Raw genomic sequence first — 18,567 nt, 5'->3', positions numbered from 1 at the left:
ACAACCCAGGGGGATCTTCAGCCAGAAGAAACAAGACACCAAAGGAGACAGCGGCTGTGTGGTTTTGAAATCAAGTTGATGTCATTTTAATAAGTGTTTTATTGGAACAGCATATCATTATAGAATTGGAGGCAGGTAATAAGCAGTTAAGATAAAGGGGGGCTTAAAGTTGTGAATAGTTGTTTAATGTTTACTTTTAGAGTTAAAAAATAAATTGATGTTACTTTCTTCAAATATTGGAATTTGGTGTTCTCTGTCACACATATTTTAACAGATTACGAGGCAAGGTAAGCTTTTCTGGGTGTTTGGTTCAATTAACAGAGGGGTTCACCACTGTGTTGTAACATACCAGTCATAAATGGTAGTGGACAATTAAACAATTCACGAAAGGAAGAGGCTCCACAAATATCCTCTTCCTTAATGACGGAGAAGCCGAGCACATCAGTGCAAATGATAAGGCTGAAGCAATCCTCAGCTGGAACTGCTGAGTAAATGATGCAACCCCAGTTACTCTGGAGAAGATGGTGGTGAGCTGTCATCCTGAACTGCTGCAGCCCACCTGCTGGAGGTAGACCCACAATGCCCTCAAAAAGGAGGAAATTCCAAAATTTTTGACCCAGCAACAGGGAAGAAATGGTGGCATATTTCCAACTCAGGGCATTGGATGGCTTGGAGTAGAACTTGAAGATGTTGGTGTTCCCTTGTCCTTCCAGATGGAAATAGTCATGGGATTGGAAGGAGCTGTCCAAGGATCTTTGGAAAATTTTTGCAGTGCATCTTGTAGATAGTCCACACTTCTGCTACTGAGTGTGTTGCTGGTGGGAGGAGAGGATGTTTGTGCATGTGGTGCCAAGTAAGTCCATTGTCCTGGATGATGTTCAGCTTCTTGGGTACTGTTGGAGCTGCACCTATCCAGGCAAGTGGGGATCATTACACACCTGACTTGTGTCTTGGTAGACCGGCTTTGGAGAAATACACGGTGAGTTATTTGTCATAGTACACCTAGCCTCTGAACTGCTTGTGCAGTTGCTGTGTTTATGTGTTGAGTCCAGTCGTGTTTCTGGTCAATGTACTCCCCAGGATGTTGTTAGTGGAGGAAATCAGTGATGGTAACACCATTGAATGTCAAGGACCACTGATTAGCTGGTCTGTTATTGGAGATGGTCGTTGTGTTACACACACGTTACCTGTCAGCCCAAGCCTGGATGTTGTTCAGATCTCATTGCATCTGAATATGGACCGTTTCAGTATCTGAGGAGTGGCGAATGGTGCCAAACATTGTGCAATCAGTGAACATTATTTAACATCTGACTCTTAATTTAACTCAGTCACTGCAAAACCGAGTGCAGAGCTCAAGTTGTTTAAACAAAAACAAAATGGATAATTGTTATAAATTAGTTCAACAATAAGTTCCAGAGGAGATTTTGATAGCTACATGAAAGGGAAATTTGCAATCAGTAAAGAATGCGACTAATTGATCACTTTTGAAGAGCTAGCAGTTTAAAGATGGGCTGTATGTCCCCTCCTATCGTAATAAATACCACCTCAGGTAGTTGCAATAGGCTGCCTTCCTGATATCAGTGCCAATTCAGTTGACACTTTCTGTTGAATCTGTCAGTGAAGACCTGAGTAGAGCAAGGAGTGTTACAAGCATTTACCAGTTAGTTATGAAAGCTATTTCCCCATTCTGATAAATTAAATTCGAACATATGTCACAGAATAAAGACAGATCACTCCACCATCAGGTCTGTGCTGTAGTTCATGCTGCACATTAATCTCTCACCAAAATCCAAAGCTCAGAGGACACCCTTCAGTTTCTTTTTCACTTGTGAACTTACCAGCTTCCTCGTTAAATTCTCAACCATTCCAGCTTGTGCATATTCCACATTCACATCTCCCCAGGAGCGTTTAGCTGAACCAAGTCATTCAGGAAAAAACACAGTGATGCCCTGTTGAACGTTGGGGGGTGGGGGGGGGGGGGGGGTGGTGGAAGACAGCTGGCGGTCTGAGCACAGCAAATCATTCACAAACATTTACACTACAATAACATTTTCCACTTTTGGATTGGGAGAACAACTCAAAAAAGGAGTCAGACAGACAGTCGTTTACAGGATGATGGTGGGGAAGGCATTATTGGTAAGTGCTCTGGAAGCAGGTTTAACAGTGACGTCCAGAAGAGCATTGGTTAAATTACACAAAAAGTTGACAAGGCAAGCGGTAAAGAGCGGGACTTTGTTGTTCACTTTCAAAGAGCGAGCAGCATTAATGGCGAGTTGGCCTCTCCCAAGCCTTAATCACAGTACCACTCCTGAAAGCAATATTGAAGATGACTGATGCCTTACCAACTGCTTAGTTTTCTGGTAAGCTTATTCCGTAACTTGTCCTGATCTCCTTCCGACTTCCTTCTTCCTTCATCCACTTCCTTCAGCTTCAACTAAATTGTAAATCAAGATGCGCTGTTTACAACTTCAAAATTTAGAAGTTAAGGAACCACTTATACATTTGCCAGGGTGGGGTGGGGTGGGGGATGTGTTGGAGGACCTACAATCAAAAGATGAACAATGCAGATTCCTAGCTCCAAAAAAATAAGCATTTAAGAGTTGGCTTTCTAATCAAAAACAGTAACACTGATGTTGCTAACAAAACCTTCCAAACTGAGTCAACATCTGGAATAAATTAATCAAAACGTGCTGCAAGCATGAGATCATTTACAGGGGAGTTGGACAAACTCAAAGTTCAGGTCATATCAAGCAGCGGAACTATCGCCAAGAGGTTGCTATATTTCTTGTCAATTACTTGCATCTCCTAGAACTTGATGACCTTCAAAAGGTTGGAGAAGAACTTCAAGGAGGTTTTACTAATTGGCCCAAGGTATTTTGTTTTTTTTTAAAAAATCTCCAAAGAGTTTGCAATACTGCGGTTAAGGGAGCTAAATAACGACTGGACAGACTGGCTTCTCTTGTCTCGTTTATGTGCTTTTGTCAGCCCTTCAGGCTGCTAATGTTCCCTTAACTGGGTCACATGTAGACTGCTCATTTGCATAAGTCTGTAAGCTCTCTCACATTCCAGGTAAGAGGAGCAGGGAATGAGGTAGGACAGGGTTAGGAGAGGAAGAGAGAGACACAGAACGAGCTTCCAAACTACTAAATGCCCACGTGATGGTGACAACTTGTTACATTCGAGAGTAAGCCGGTCCATAATCATCCTAACATTACCACTTGGCTAGCCACTGGCTCGATCACAAATCCTTCTGTGATATCAAGGCATTTTGGCTGCCAACTCAAACCAAACTGCCTACACTGGTGCCAGTCAAAGTATCCAGCCCACCCAGAGCTGCTTGGACTAACAGCATTTCCTCATGCTGAAAATCACTTACCGGGTCCCACTGTACTCCTGCAGTGTGCCTTGGAATTGTTGCAATGCTGACTCTCCGTGGGGCATTCTAAGGGGAAGGGGTAGCAGGAAAAGAATTGCACTTGAGATTGGTACCATTTCCACATTTCATACAAAATTTTCCATTTGTAGAAGTTGAAAAGTGTCATGTGTTAGCAGGCATGAAGGGGAAATCTCAATCCTGATTCAGCATCACTAAAGGGCAACCATCAACCTCAGGACACAACAGCTCAACATGAGGGAAATGCATGCAACAGCGGACTGGGACGGAGAGCAACTGAGGAAGGGAAAGAAAGAGTGAAAAGGAAAGAGAGAAACCTCTTTCCTCCAAGACATCCCAGAGTGCACACTCAGTGTCCCTGTTACCTTGTCCTGAGGCAGTGTTGACATTCATTAACTTCCTTTGATTTGGTCAATGTTCTCCTGCAGGGACCTCCTCAGCTCCTGACATCGAGAATCAGAATGACTTACAGCCTGTTTCTCCATGCGAGAAGCACACTTCCCACAGACAATGGTTCCTGGTGTGGGACTCAAACCGAGAGCTCAGGGTTGGGGGGCACTCCCAAATACAGTTTACAGGGAGCTAAATCATTTTGGAGAGACAATAGCTATCAATGTAGGAAAAGGCACAGCCAATTTCAACACAACACAGTCTCAAACTCTAAAATATAAAATGACATGTATTGAGACTGCCACAAGAATAACACTGTTTTTTCAATAATGCCTTGGAACCCTGAACATTCACCTGAACAGGAACATTAATGTAAGTGCATGTCCTTCGCCAAGATTGAAGTCTATTGAATATTGCCAAACCAAAACCAGATGATTGCTCTAACATTTAGTACTGCATTTCAGAATATTAGCATTAAAGCAGAGCAACTTTATGGGCCACTAGATCACCATTATGACACAGAATGGTAAAGCTAAAACTAGCCCTTATAACATTTTGCCCATTAATCTGACTACAACACTTTGCCAGTCCATTCTGAAGCAGCAAGTCCCAAGATTATACAGTGAACATTAAAAATAACAAAGCAGCAAAGGATCAACATGGAATATAGACCCAATTGATCCTGCTATTGTGTTCAGTAAGATCATGGTTGCTGAGTGTAGTCTCAACTCCACTTGCCTCTCTGCACATCCTTACCCCTGGATATTCTTGCTGACCAAAAACCTATCCACAGCTCTGCCTGGAATAAAGTCAACAGGTAAAAGAAAGTTGAAACTCTGAACCAAGTTTCAAAGAGAAAAGCAAAACCAGGACTCAGTTCTGGAATCCATATTCTGGGAGGGATGTTGATGCATGGGAGAGGGTGCAGAGGAGATTTACCAGGATGTTGCCTGGGCTGGACACTCAGTGATAAAAAAAAAAGATTGGGCAGTTTTCCTTAGAGCAGAGACAATGGAGAGGGGACATGATTGAGATGTATAAAATCATGAGGGGCATAGATAGCGCCAATAGGACGAGACGTTTCCCCTTGGTCAATGACCAGCGAGCACAGATTTAAGGTAAGGAGCAGGAGATTGAGGAAATAAGAGGAAAAGCTGTTCACCCACAGGGTGTGGGAATCTGGGGCTCATTAACTGAGAGGTTGGCACAGGCAGAATCTCTCATAACATTCAAGGGTTTCAATGGGCACTTGTGTTATTGAGGCATACAAGGTTATGAGTCAGATGCTGGAAATGGGGTTAGTACAGTCGGATAGTTGATACAGTGTGGAGGTGATAGGCAGAAGAGCCTTTTTCTGGACTGTAGATCTCTCGTGACTCGAACTCAGAAAGAGTCAAGATTACACAGCCAGGTAGAAAATGGAATCTAAAAACAAGCAATTGACAAAGAAGAGCAGTGCTTTATGGGCAGCACAGTGGCTCAGTGGTTAACTCTCAGCGCCTGGGACTTGGGCTCAATTCCAGCCACAGGCAACTGTTGATATGGAGTTTGCACACTCTCCCCATGTCTGTGTGGGCTTCCTCCGGACGCTCTGGTTTCCACCTACAGTCCACAGAGGTGTTCGGTGGATTGGCCATGCTAAATTGCCCCTAGTGCCCAGGGATGTGCAGGTTAGATGGGTTAGCCATGGGAAACTGGGGTAACGGGGATAGGATGCTTTTCAGAGGGTCAGTATGGGCTGAATGGCCTGCTTCCACACTGTAGGGATTTTATTCCATGATTTAAGGAAGATTGCCCTTTGACCATTTCTAGCCAACTTGGCAATGTGTCCCAAAACTCTGGAAGTGGTGGGGGGGGGGGGGGGGGTGGAAATACTTAGCATCAATAGGAATCATTTCCCTCAGGGATTTCCCTGACCGGCCTATGTAACTTTACAGCAGTGTCTATAAATGCAGGAAGATTGAGGCAAGCATGCTGTGTTTCCCCACCAGCTGTGAATGACTACCAGGTGGGGGAGGGTGGCACATAAATTAAAGTTTGGCCGTTCTTTAAGTGTAGGCTGTTTTGGGAAATCACCACCATTTCCTCTTTGAAAGTAAAGTGTAGTCAGCGTTAATATTTTCAAATGTTGAGGAGGATAGTGAAGGAAGAAGGTGCAAACAGTTATTTGCAAGGATTGCCTTGGTCTGGTAACTTTGTACTTTGGGGTAATGCTCAAGAATAATGTAAATAATCCATCATCCATCATCATCAAACACCCACCAGACAGAAAGAGGCCATTTCGACCATTAAGTTCGCACTGACCCTCTGAAGAGCATCCCACCCAGACCCATCACCCCCACTCCTGTAACCCACCTAACCTGCAGTCGCCTGGACACTAATCTTCTAGACTCCAACTTTCAGCATGGCTAAAACACCTAACCTGCTCATCTTTGGACTGTAGGAGGAAACTGAAGCACCTGGAGGAAACCCACACAGACACAGGGAATGTCTTTGGTGGAGTTTTGCACAGTCGCTGGAGGCTGAAATTGAACCTGGGTCCCCGGCACAGTGAGGCAGCAGAGCTAACCACTGTGCCACCATGGTATCCATAATGAGAAGCAGAACCCAGTCCTGTTTGGTGGGTGGAGGGGTTAATATTGACAACACCACCTAGGGAACACGTCAGCTTTGAACTCCTGTTGAATAGACAGAAGGAGACCCCAGTTTAAAGATTCAATTCAGAGGGTGACATCCCGCACAATGGAAGTCTGGATAATGTGCTTATTGGTCAATGTCAGATGTATTGCACACCTCCAGAGCAGGTAGACCTTCAAATTGGGCTGCCTGATCGAGAGCGAGATACATTACCACTTTGCCACTCTAGGATTGTGAAACACATGAAATATTTGTATTGATAAGGTGCATGTTGAGAGACAGATATGGACAGCATTTTGTAAAGGAGGTTGCACAGGAGGCTCCACCCACCAAACAGCATCCTCCTTTGCTGAGGAATCGTACAATGCAACCAGCTACTGAAGTGCCTGGTTGGTCACGTGCATCTGCCTGACGTAGCAAGGCCTTAGGGGTCTGGGACTTCAAGAATTCATGCAGCTGTTTCGGGGAAATAGGTTTTGTAACAACTAGTGAATACTTACTTTGCCAAACGTCTGCGTAGAAAGGAACTTTTTATTTTGCAGCTCATCTGAAAGTGAAAGACACCACAGGTCAATAAAAAAAAAGTTCCATTAACATTTTGTCAAAATGTCTACCGTCATTATGACAATGAAATCCAACATCGCGCTATAGTATTGGGTTAGTGGACCTCAGTTTCATTGCTGCCTTAAAAGTGCTGAGTTTCGTGAAATGAAGTTTGATCTAAATCTTTGATCTCATGTATATTATGTGCTTTTCATCAGTAACCTAACTTTTAGGGATTACTGTACCTTAAATGAATGAGAGTTACCTAATCTTCTCCTTACATGCCACAAAATTTTCAGGTTGACACAGTATTATGGAAGAGACATCTGGATACCTAAACTATCACATTCTCCTCCAGGTCTTACACCAATCTGATTTGGGAGGGCCATACATCATCATCATGTAAAGGTCAACCTTTCAGACCAACGTTTTAGGCAAACGTTGGGGTGGAGGGGTCAATGATTACACAAATATTACTTTTGAGTAGTTGAAACCCATGCCTGGTCTTTGGAGCTGCTAATAATGGCTATGGCTGCTGGCCATGGTCCTGAATTCAGCAGGCTCTTACTCCCCCCCCACCCCCAGTACGGTCTACTGGAATTTCTGATGCTTGAAATGAGAAAGACAGAAGATTGAAATAGACTTGTTAAACTGTTCCTACCAACCCCATTATCAAACTAGTACAAGCTTATGAAAAATGAACTATGGGGCTAAAGCATCAAGGGTCAATTCTGACACAAGATCAGCTGTTTACATCCCAGTTACCTTATCGTCACTTGATCAAAGTCCTGGAACATCCTGTCTAACAGCAGCATAGGATCACCTGTACCAGAAGGACTGCAATGGTTTGAAGCAGTGCTTCTTCATCTTTCTGACATGGGCCGGTTTGCCTGAAGGGCTCACCTTTGTGTTGTGTTGCATGTTAGCTTCATCTATGATGACCACATCCCAAGATGGGATTTAAAAGGAAGAAACCCTTTCCGCTCTATCTGCTCACGAGAAATCACCCAATAGTTCAATCTAATCATCTCAGTGACTTACTTGCTCCATTTACAAATGATCCTCTTAAGTCTGGCAAATTTCTTCGTAGTGAATGGAAAGTGCTACTCTGTGCGTGTGTTTTTAGAATCTGATTTGAGAAATGAAAGCCAAAACTTAAAATTCATTCTTCACCTTGCAAACTGAACGAGGTGCATGAAGATACCTTCTTTCAAAAGGTAATCTGAGGTGAGCAATACCTTCACCAGAATGGAAGCTTCCCAGTTAGATGGCTCAGTCTCATCCAAATCCCTGGGCTCCCCAGATATCAGAATCAATTGCCCTCAGTTCTACCATTCACTCCCCAGCTTCCCGTACGCCTCCTAATCTATTAAGTACAATTGCTTGGCCTATCATCAATAATAAGTGTCAATCTCACTTTATCTTTTCTGAAAAAATCTTTTCTCTCCCAACAGTAAGCTTACTTTCAAACCATCTTCTAGCACTGCTGAAACGTCCTACAATCCACTAAACCAGTTTGAGCTGGTCTGTTAACTTTGTACTTTAGGGAGTGCTCAAAAATAAAACAGATAATCCATCAACAACAGGTCATGGAACACCCGTTCTGACCACTGTCTGTCTGAGGTCTGAAGCTCTGGGTTATTCCCAGCTCCAGCACTGATTGCCGTGGTCTAAGTGGTGGACAATGTAACTACAATCACATCACGCTATTATGTAATGTCTTCAGACAGCATTAACCACTCAAACCTACTTCTGTGGTCTGCCTCACAAAGGATAACCTCTCTCGATCACATTCCTCTCTCTCCCAGTGGAGTAAACATATTTCCTAAGAATTTTTCTGCACTGTGTTCTTGAGCAAGGATTCCTGGTCCCTCCTAATCTTTTGTTACACACCAAACCTAATACAGTAGCGCCTCGACATACGAACGACCCCGTTCACGAACAAATCGGTTTATGATCAGGATCGTACATAAAATTTTGCTTCAACGTACGTACAACCTTCAAGGTGTGAACGAAGGTACGAATGCAAAAAGCCTGTGTGCGACCACATGGTTTCATTGTTCTGCTTTGCCACGCGCTGGATGAACACAAAAGCTCTCGGGCCACTCGTCCAGTTCGTCTTTGGCGCGTGCGCTGTGAACAGCTGTCCAAGCATTCTTACCATATCCGAACAATGGGAAAAATTGATTCAGTTCGCAAACTTTTTGGTTTGTGAACCGGGTCCCAAAATGGATTAAGTTCGTAAGTCGAGGCGCTACTGTACTTCATGTTAGTTCAGATACGCTTAGGTTTTCTTACTCTGAACACAGGTGAAACCATATTGGAAAGGGCAGGGTCGCAAAGGTCTAATGTTAATCCTGGATTTTGAGACATTTTTACAGCCACAGCACAGATCGTTATGTTCATTGAGTGGATCATGAACAGAGTAAAATGTTGAGAATTTAGTTCCAGTAGAAATTCGATGTGAAGAGGAAATAAACAGCAATTACACCTTTCATCCTTAAAACTCATGGTTTGTGCAAGTCTTAAACAGTATTTAAAGTTTTATAGAGCCCAGCCCAAGTTTGTGCGGGAAATCAATCTTAAACAGTCTCTGCGTATTGACCAATAAATATATATTGGAGTGTATAAGGGAGAAATGTAACGTATCTGAATGAACCTTTTCAGACAGACAGAGTGTAACACATCTGGGGGGACACTACCATTTCACCGATGAGCCCTACTTGGGCTATGTAAGCAATACTTAATTATGTTTATAATTTAGTTCACTTCACTAAAATAGCTAAAATTAAACAAGCAAATTATTTATGCAAATGCTCGGTTAATTAAAACTATAAGATAAGATAAGGCTAGACAAATATTTCAATGCAGCAAATGTATTTCACCTGCAGTCTGTAGGAACCCTTGGACAGCAGTGTAATCCCATCCAGTCCATTTCACCTCAAGGGCCTATAACTCCAGGAACTTCGGTTCGGTGTTGTCAAGCTGGACTCAAAGGGCCCAGACAAGGATGCATTAGGGAAGGACAAAAAAAAAATTCCTTGGGCTTCTGACCCAGATAGCAGTCTCACACTCCCTGCAGGCAGGTTTGGACTTACTGATTGGCAATGGCAAAGACTGGGTTCCCTTCAGTGTGAATGAGATGCTTGCTGCTGGTGTGGATTGACACAAAAACTGCAGCAAAGACGGGCAAATTAATCCAAGTGGGTGGCCATCCAAGTGTTGGGGGGACGAGTTGAAACACGAGGCTAGTAATAGTAACACATGCTCTGTCTTTCAAATATCAGGAAGTGATGTTGCCAGGATTAGAAAAAACTTTGGTTAGGCTGCGCTTCGAGTATTGTGTTCAATTCAATTCGCCACATTATAGGAAGGACGTGACTGCTTTGGAGAGGGTGCATTAGAGGTTACTAGGATGCTGCCTGGATTAGAGGGTATGAGCTACGCTAACAAGTATAATCTGCTGGGGCGTTTTAAAGATTGGATGACCAAACAATTCCTAAAGGGTGTGTAACATTAAAACAGATTCTAGAGAGTACCTTCAAGTAAGTAAAACGAAAGATTAGCAAAAGTAACTGCTATCCATAAGACAGAGGCAAGAGAAGTTACAAAAGGGAAATGGCAGACACTTACATTTTCCTACTCTGAAAGCAGATGAAACTATACAGGAAAGTGCAGTGATCTAAGTATTGAATGAAAATGAGGAGCTTAATTTTAATAAGGAGTGGTGCTGTGAAAAAAAAAATCAATGGAATGACAGTAAACAAATCTACTGGACACACTGGACTATACCCCAGGGTTTCAAAAGGTGGTCATTTTTATTGTGCATGTATGGCTTTCCATCTCCTCAAAATTGCGTCGCTTTTTGAACAATTCTTGTGGGTGGGAAGCTAACAAACATGACTCTATTATTCAAGCAAGCAGCAAAAACAGGGAACTATAGCGTGATTAGTCTCTCTTTAGTCTAGGGAACAGAGTAGACTTGATCATCAAAAACTCCACCTATAAATTCTGTGCCTGTGGACTTCTCTCCATTTCGTCTGAAGGAGCAGTGCTCTGAAAGCTTACGATTTCAAATGAGCTGGTCTCATGAGGCTTCTGACTTGGTCCACCCCAGTCCAACAGCAGCACCACCACCACCACCGCCGCCACCGCCACCACCACACCAATGACACTGCGATAGGACATTTTTAAAAATTCATCGTTGGGCAGGGTCAACATGAAAGGGTCACTGAAGATCTATATTTCAAAGTCCTTTAGTCCCCACAGTAGATTTACTGAGTTGAGATTAGATTAGATTAGATTAGATTAGATTACTTACAGTATGGAAACAGGCCCTTCGGCCCAACAAGTCCACACCGACCCACCGAAGCTCAACCCACCCATTCCCCCTACATTTAACCCTTTTACCTAACACTTCGGGCAACTTAGCATGACCAATTCACCTGACCTGTACATCTTTGGACTGTGGGAGGAAACCGGAGCACCCAGAGGAAACCCACACAGACACGGGGAGAACGTGCAAACTCCACACAGTCAGTCAGTCGCCTGAGTCGGGAATTGAACCCGGGTCTCTGGCGCTGTGAGGCAGCAGTGCTAACCACTGTGCCACCGTGCCGCCCTGAAATATTTTGTCCTGAAAAATTTGAGACTTGGTGGTATTTTCAAAAATCATAGACTGGGTCATGCTGGTGGAAGTAAAGTAGAACAAAACAAACTCGGAATACCGGAGCAGATCTGGCAGCAGCAGTACTCTAATTTTCTTCACAGATTGCATGGAGACAATTAGGGATGGGCAATCAAAACCGGCCTAGCCATGCAATGCCCTCATCTTGTGAATTAATTTTTAAAAATCCAGGGAATAATGCTTGCCTGTTTAGAGCCCTCATTTATACTAGTCGCCTCAATGCTGAATTCCAGCCTAAAAATTTCATTTTTAAATATAGAATCCCTAGAGTGTGGAAACAAGTCCACACCAACCCTCCAAATAGCATCCCACCCAGACCCATCTCCCTTACCCTGTATTTCCCATGGCTAATGTACCTCTTGAAATCATTCTCCAGTCCTTGATCCGCTCACCTTCAGGAAGTGACGTTGCAGCTTTATAAAATTTTGGTTAGGCCGCACTTAGAGTATTGCGTTCAATTCTGGTTGCCACATTACAGGAAGGATATGGAGGCTTCAGAGAGGATGCAGAACAGGTTTACCAGGACGCTGCCTAGATTGGAGGGGATGACCTATAAGGAGAAGCTGGACAAGCTAGGGTTGATTCTCTGGAGCTGTGGCGGCTGAGGGGAGACCTCAGAAGTTTAGAAAATTATGAGGGGCATAGATAGGGTTGACAGTCAGAATCTCTTTCCCCCAGAGTTGAAATGTCTCATACGAGGGGGCAAAGCGTTCACAGAAGACGGGAGGGGCAAGTTTATTTTATTTTTAAAAACACAGTAGTAGGTGTCAGGAACATTCTGCCAGGATTGGTGCTGGGAGGCAGATATGATAGGGGCGTATGAAGGACTATTCAATAAGCACACAAATAAGGAACGCAGAGATATGGACCATAGAGTCAGAGATGTACAGCAAAGAAACAGACCCTTCGGTCCAACCTGTCCATGCCGACCAGATATCCCAACCCAATCTAGTCCCACCTGCCAGCACCCAACCCATATCCCTCCAAATCCTTCCTAGTCATATACCCATCCAAATGCCTCTTAAATGTTGCAATTGTCCCACCCTCCACCACTTCCTCTGGCAGTTTATTCCATACAGGTACCATCCTCTGCGTGAAATAGTTGCCCCTTAGGGGTTAGTTATATTTTGTGTCATGTTTGGCAGAACATCACGGGCTGAACAGCCTGTTCCTATTTTCAATGTTAATATTAATCGACTGCAACTTTCTCTTTTCAGTCCATGGGCATCAGATTCAAAACACATCCTCGCAGTCTACAAGTGGTTCAATTGTCAAAGGAGATTAAGCAAGAGAATGTCAGAAGTTTTCACAGGGTATATAGGTACTTTGCATGGTCTTCCCTTTCCGCAGCATCACTCTTCACTACCAAACACACCGACTCCGGTATACTGAGGGACGTTCAACATGAAGCTAGGAAAATGTGTATTATTTGATCATAAGAGGGTAGGAATTAGATTCCTTCAGATACAACACTTCCAGCAGATTGCAGAAGGATTAAGAGTGACAGATGTGTGAAGATTGTGACTGATGTTCCTGCAGTCATAGTGGAGGACAGTTGAACTACATTCCCAACACTGTCCCACTTAAAACAGCACAGACAGAGGGAGAACCGAAGACCTTTCATCTCTGTATGGTTCAGCAGCTCACCTCGCAATTCCTGTATAATTATCAAAGGCAGGTGCCTGCCCAACGTTGGTCTAACATGGATCTGGAAACAACCTGTTTTCAGAGACTATTACAGCCAACTCCCAAATGCTGTTAACCATACCTTGGATTTCTCTGAATGAGCTGCTGGCTTTGCCGTTCTGAAGAAGCTGTTTCATTTCTTCCAGTTCCGTGTGCTCCTTTGCGTACATACGCTTCAGATTTTCAACGTACTGAATCATAACTTCAACAGCCTTACTGACCCGAGTCTCCTAAACAGCAATAACATTCAGTGCGCTGGTTACTTCATATTTTCAAAACAAAACGCACACAATCTCAACTTTAACTGGTATTGGACGGAGCAGGGGGAAGCTATTTATTCCAGAGTGACATTCGTATTAATTTCTACAAAAAAAACTTGTATTAACCTGCAGCATTACAGAGAATGTACCAGTTATTGTTTTTTTTTAAAAACAAAATCAAAGCAAAAGTGGAACAGTGTGGTGTTCGCATATCACACAAAGGCATGCGAGTGTTGGGAGAAGCTGAATTTTGTGACACTAGCCACCACTGGGTACCTTTGGCCTTGAATTAGATCACAGACATTAGGACAACAATCTAATGTTCACCTGGTGAATGGCTCCTAACATTTCAGCCTTGCTGGCCATTCGGCTGATCGTCTGGGAGAGCATCTCGAGGCTTCGCTCTAGTTTCTCGAAGATCTCCAGCAACTGCTGCTCTTCACACAAGGGTTTTACAATCTGACAGGAAAGGAGAAAGAAGAGCATTGGAACAGGCTGTTCAGCCCATCAATTCTACTCCATCATTCAATTAGATCACGGCTAATTAACAATTTCAATTGCCATTTCAATGCCAATTCCACATCCCTCTAGATCATTAGTTGGTTTCTGTTTTGAATTGAATTGAATTTATTGACGCATACTGAGACACAGTGAAAACCTTTGTCTTGCGAGCAATGTAGGCAGATCTCAGAGTTAAATAGCATAGATAAGTAAATAATATGTAAAGTGGCAAAAACAAAAACACAGGTACAGGTGAATGTTAAGGGTTTGAGTGCCCACTCAGTATTCTAACAACAGTAGGGTAGAAACTATCGTGAAACCGGCTGGTGTGTGTGTTCAGGCTTCTGTACCTTCTCCCCGATGGTAGAGGTTGTAGAAAAACATCACCAGGGTGGGATGGATCTTTGAGAATGCTGGCAGCCTTTCCTCGACAGTGGGCCTGGTAGATGGATTCTATAGATGGGAGGTTGGCCTTTGTGATTGTCCAGGCCATGTTCACCATACAGAACACAGATCAAATCTGTCCTTTCAGGTTGAGAATTCCAAACATTCACCATCTTCTGAGTGAAGAAATTCCTCATGTTTGTCTGAAACTGTCTGACCCTTATCCTGGGTGATGTCCCTAGGTTCCAGGGAATCATCCGACCCATAACCACACTGACACACCTTGTAAGAACATTCTAAATTCCAATGAGATCATTTCTCTCTGAATTGTAGGGAATACAGTTCCAGTTGCCTCTGTCTATCCTCATAAGACAATGCCACTGACCCAGGGATTAATCTATCAGCTTTGATCGAATGGTGGAGTAGACTCCATGAGTGGAATGGCCTAACTCTTGTTCCCAAGTCTTCTGGTCCAATTTGCTGCATGCCCTCTATAGCAAGTATATCCTTTATTTGTTAGATAGATCAAAACTATGGTGAGATCTCACCAAGACTTTATACAACTGCAGCAAGATGTTTCTCCTGTTGGACTCCAATCCCTTTGTGAAGGCCAACAAACCATTTGCCTTCCTAATTATGTGCCACACCCACATCCAGTTTTTAAAATGACTCATGAACAAGGACCCAGGTTCCTTCAGACACCCATATTCCCCAACCACTCGCCATTTAAGAGACATTCCACCTTTTAGCTTTCTCCCCAATGAGTTACTTCACACAGATATTTACATTATACGCCACCTGCCATGTTTTAGCTCACTCATTTCACCTGCTAAAACCTCCTGAAGCCACCTTACAACTTACATTCCAAACCAGGATTAGAGTGGTGCTGGAAAAGCACAGGTGGTCAGGCAACATCCAAGGAGCAGGAAAATCGACGTTTCGGACAAAAGCCCTTCATCAGGAATATTCTCTGGTTTCCAGCATCTGCAGTCCTCATTTTTACCTAGTTACGTTCCAAACCAATTGTGTTCAATCAGCACATCTGAATATATTATAACTGATCCCCAAATCCAGTTCGTTTATAGAGATTACCAGCAGCCATGCCAAAAGCACCTATCCTTGTGATATCCCACCATCCTGCCTTTTGAGAATGAGGTGTTTCTTTCTCGTCTCTGCTTTGACTATTAACCAATTCTCCATTGATTTATTTTTTTATTTATTCAGTTTGTGGGATGTGGGCACTGCTGGCTGGGCCAGCATTTACTGCCCGTCCCTAGTTGCCGTTAAGGTGGTGGTGAGCTGCCTTCTTGAACCGCTGCAGTCCACCTGCTGTGGGTTGACCCACAATGCCCTTAGGGAGGGAATTCCATAGCAGAATATTTCATGCAGTCCCTTGTGCTCTCATTTTTATTTACTAATCTAGTGTGGGGGACCTTTTCCAGAGCTTTCTGCAAATCCAACTGATTCCTTCTGCCAGTTCTCCTTTCTATATGCTGCAAGTCACATCCTCAAAACTCCAGATGGCTAATATGTGATTTTCCCTTTCATAAATCCATGCTGACTCTGTTCCATTTTGTCACTGTCTTCTTAATGCTCAACTGCACATCCTTTATCGTAGATTGCATTATTTTCTCCTGTTAGAGATGGCAAGTTAATGGATCTCCACTTCTCCATTGATGTCTACATTAGTTATTTTACTGAATGCAGAAGTTTGAAGATGACCATCAATACATCCAGCCTCTCCCCAGATGTTGCCTTCAACAGTCTAGGATGCAGATCCTCTGGTACAGGGGATTGAATCCATGTCTTTTCAATAACTACTGAGTCACAAATGCTAATTTCTTCTAATTCTTCAGTTTCACAAGTCCTGGGAGATTTTCTGTTATCTCCTGTGAAGAAAGATGTAATGGCTTCTCTTCTGTCTTCTCCCTGCTCTGATATATGAACTCCTCTCCAGACTTCTACTGGGCCCACATTACCTCACAACTATTTTGCTGTTTTATCATCCAGCTGTGTGTTCCTCCCTAGTTTACATACATTCGGTTTCCCTTTCTTAATCTGCCTTTGTTGGGCTATAAGTTACTGCCAGTCCTGAGGCTGACCATTCTCCTCCTGAAGGAACAGGGTGAGGCAGGACCTAAAGGGGAGATGGGAGGGTTAGTGTGTGTATGGAATGAGAGAGGGCGAGACAATTAACAACCTCGGGGAAGTCAGCGGACAGTGAAATTTTCAAGGTCAGTAATGTCCCCGCAATTGTTCAGCGCTTAACCCAGTGCAAGATACAAAACAGAGCACCTGCTGGATTAATTCTACCATGGTGCCTGAACAAAACACAGAAACAAAGTCATGGAGCAGCTAATCAAACTCCGGTCACTCAGTGAGCCCAGTACTGACCTGCAGTGCCTGGTGACATTTCTCAATCTCTTTTTTCAAATTTATTTCAGCTAAATCTCTGGATCGCTCCTCCAGCCGCAATCTCTTCTCCAAAGTAAAGATGTCGCACTTGAAAGCTAACGAAAATCGAAGAAATTCAGCCTGCAAATGAGGGGAAATAGTTACTTGGAACGTTAAAGTTATCAGGCCCGAGCCTGTTGGGAAAGAGGGGTGATGGGTGTTACTCAATCACCACATTAGCTCCCAGCTCCAAACAGCTCTGCCCCACACACCTCTCCTGAAATGGCCACATGTACGTTCTGCCTCAGCCTAGGCCTGGAGGGCGGGGGAGAGAGAGGAGGGGGGGGAATTGGTCCTGTCCAGCGAGTTGCACTTTGGACGAGAATTGGAAGCAGAGACCCTTTTTTGCCTCAAAGCTAAGTGTAAATGATCTGGAGTCAGTCTTTGAATCAAAGCAGGAGAGGGTCCCCTGCTGTCTAGCCCCCCCCCCCCCCCCCCCCACACACACACACACACACACACACACACACACACACCTGAAGATCCAAACTGGTTATAGAGTCTTAGAAATGTACAGCACGGAAACGGAGCCTTTGGCCCATCTAGTCTGTGCTGACTAGATATCCTAAATTAATCCAGTCCCATTAGGAGGGCAAAAAGGGGACATGAAATAGCTTTGGGAAATAGGGTCAAGGAGAATCCAAAGGGTTTTTTACAAATACATAAAAGAGAAAAGAGTAACTAGGGAGAGAATAGGGCACCTCAAAGATCAGCAAGGCCACTTACGTGTGAGACATCAGGAAAGGGGAGAGATACTGAATGAGTATTCTCTATCAGCTTTTACTGTGGAGAAGGACGTGGAAGATATAAAATGTGGGGAAAAAAATAGTGATACCTTGAAAAATTTCCAGATTATGGAGGTGACTGTGCTGGGTGTCGTAAAACACATGAAAGTGGATAAATTCCCCAGGAACTGGTCAGGTGTACCCTAGAACTTTGTGGGAGGCTAGGGAAGTGATTGCTGGGCCCCGTGCGGAGATATTCGTATCACCAATAGTCACAGGTGAGGTGCCAGAAGACTGGAGGTTGGCAAACTTGGTGCCACTGTTTAAGAAGGGTGGTAAGGACAAGCCAGGGAAATATAGACCAGTGGTCATTATTCCATTGCTGTGTGCATTCAGCATGATCCAATTGAGCCAATAGAGACACAGCTGTTGGTAACATAGAAAATCCTGTGCTATAATCAGTCACCACATTAAAAAGAGACTTCTTTCCCATACTCCTCTAGCTGGCATTCCCTTGACTTTACCCTTGTTTGGTTCAATGATCAGGTGGACAAGGATCTGATAATGTTTGCTACAATTAAACTGGGCCTCCACTTCATTGGGTATGAAAGAACTGGGTAAACTGGGCACTATGTAAATGCAAGTCTTTTAACCCATTTTAATACACAGAAATAGGACAGAAAAGGGTTTTTTGTATTGTTCCTCTTCCAAAATCATCTAACAATTTTGCTTCCAATTTCTGGGAGAGTAATTTTCAAATCTTGGAGAGTCCAGAAGAACCCCAGACATTTGTCAACTCCCCAACTCATGCACCTAAATAATTTGGCCATCTTCCTCTCAACAGACACATTAGAGGAAGGTGCAGAATGAGGGGCGTTACTTGCGGATGTTGAATAGTGAGCTTTA

The 18,567-nt window shown here is 43.6% G+C and overlaps 1 protein-coding gene across 1 annotated transcript in view; it reads right to left on the bottom strand.

The window, feature by feature from the left end:
• The window catches only part of lrmp (lymphoid-restricted membrane protein), a 164,442-nt gene that overhangs the window by 7,836 nt on the left and 138,039 nt on the right, over positions 1 to 18,567 (bottom strand). The window contains exons 30-35 of the mRNA XM_060843072.1: positions 16,877 to 17,017; positions 13,925 to 14,056; positions 13,420 to 13,567; positions 6,922 to 6,968; positions 3,377 to 3,442; positions 2,343 to 2,434 (exon numbers count right to left, since the gene is read on the bottom strand). Coding sequence (XP_060699055.1) covers positions 2,343 to 2,434; positions 3,377 to 3,442; positions 6,922 to 6,968; positions 13,420 to 13,567; positions 13,925 to 14,056; positions 16,877 to 17,017 — 626 coding nt within the window. The remainder of the gene's footprint in view (positions 1 to 2,342; positions 2,435 to 3,376; positions 3,443 to 6,921; positions 6,969 to 13,419; positions 13,568 to 13,924; positions 14,057 to 16,876; positions 17,018 to 18,567) is intronic.

Source organism: Hemiscyllium ocellatum, chromosome 23, assembly GCF_020745735.1.
Source record: "Hemiscyllium ocellatum isolate sHemOce1 chromosome 23, sHemOce1.pat.X.cur, whole genome shotgun sequence".
NCBI classification, from domain to species: domain Eukaryota; kingdom Metazoa; phylum Chordata; class Chondrichthyes; order Orectolobiformes; family Hemiscylliidae; genus Hemiscyllium; species Hemiscyllium ocellatum.
This window is presented reverse-complemented; position numbering and strand designations above follow the sequence as displayed.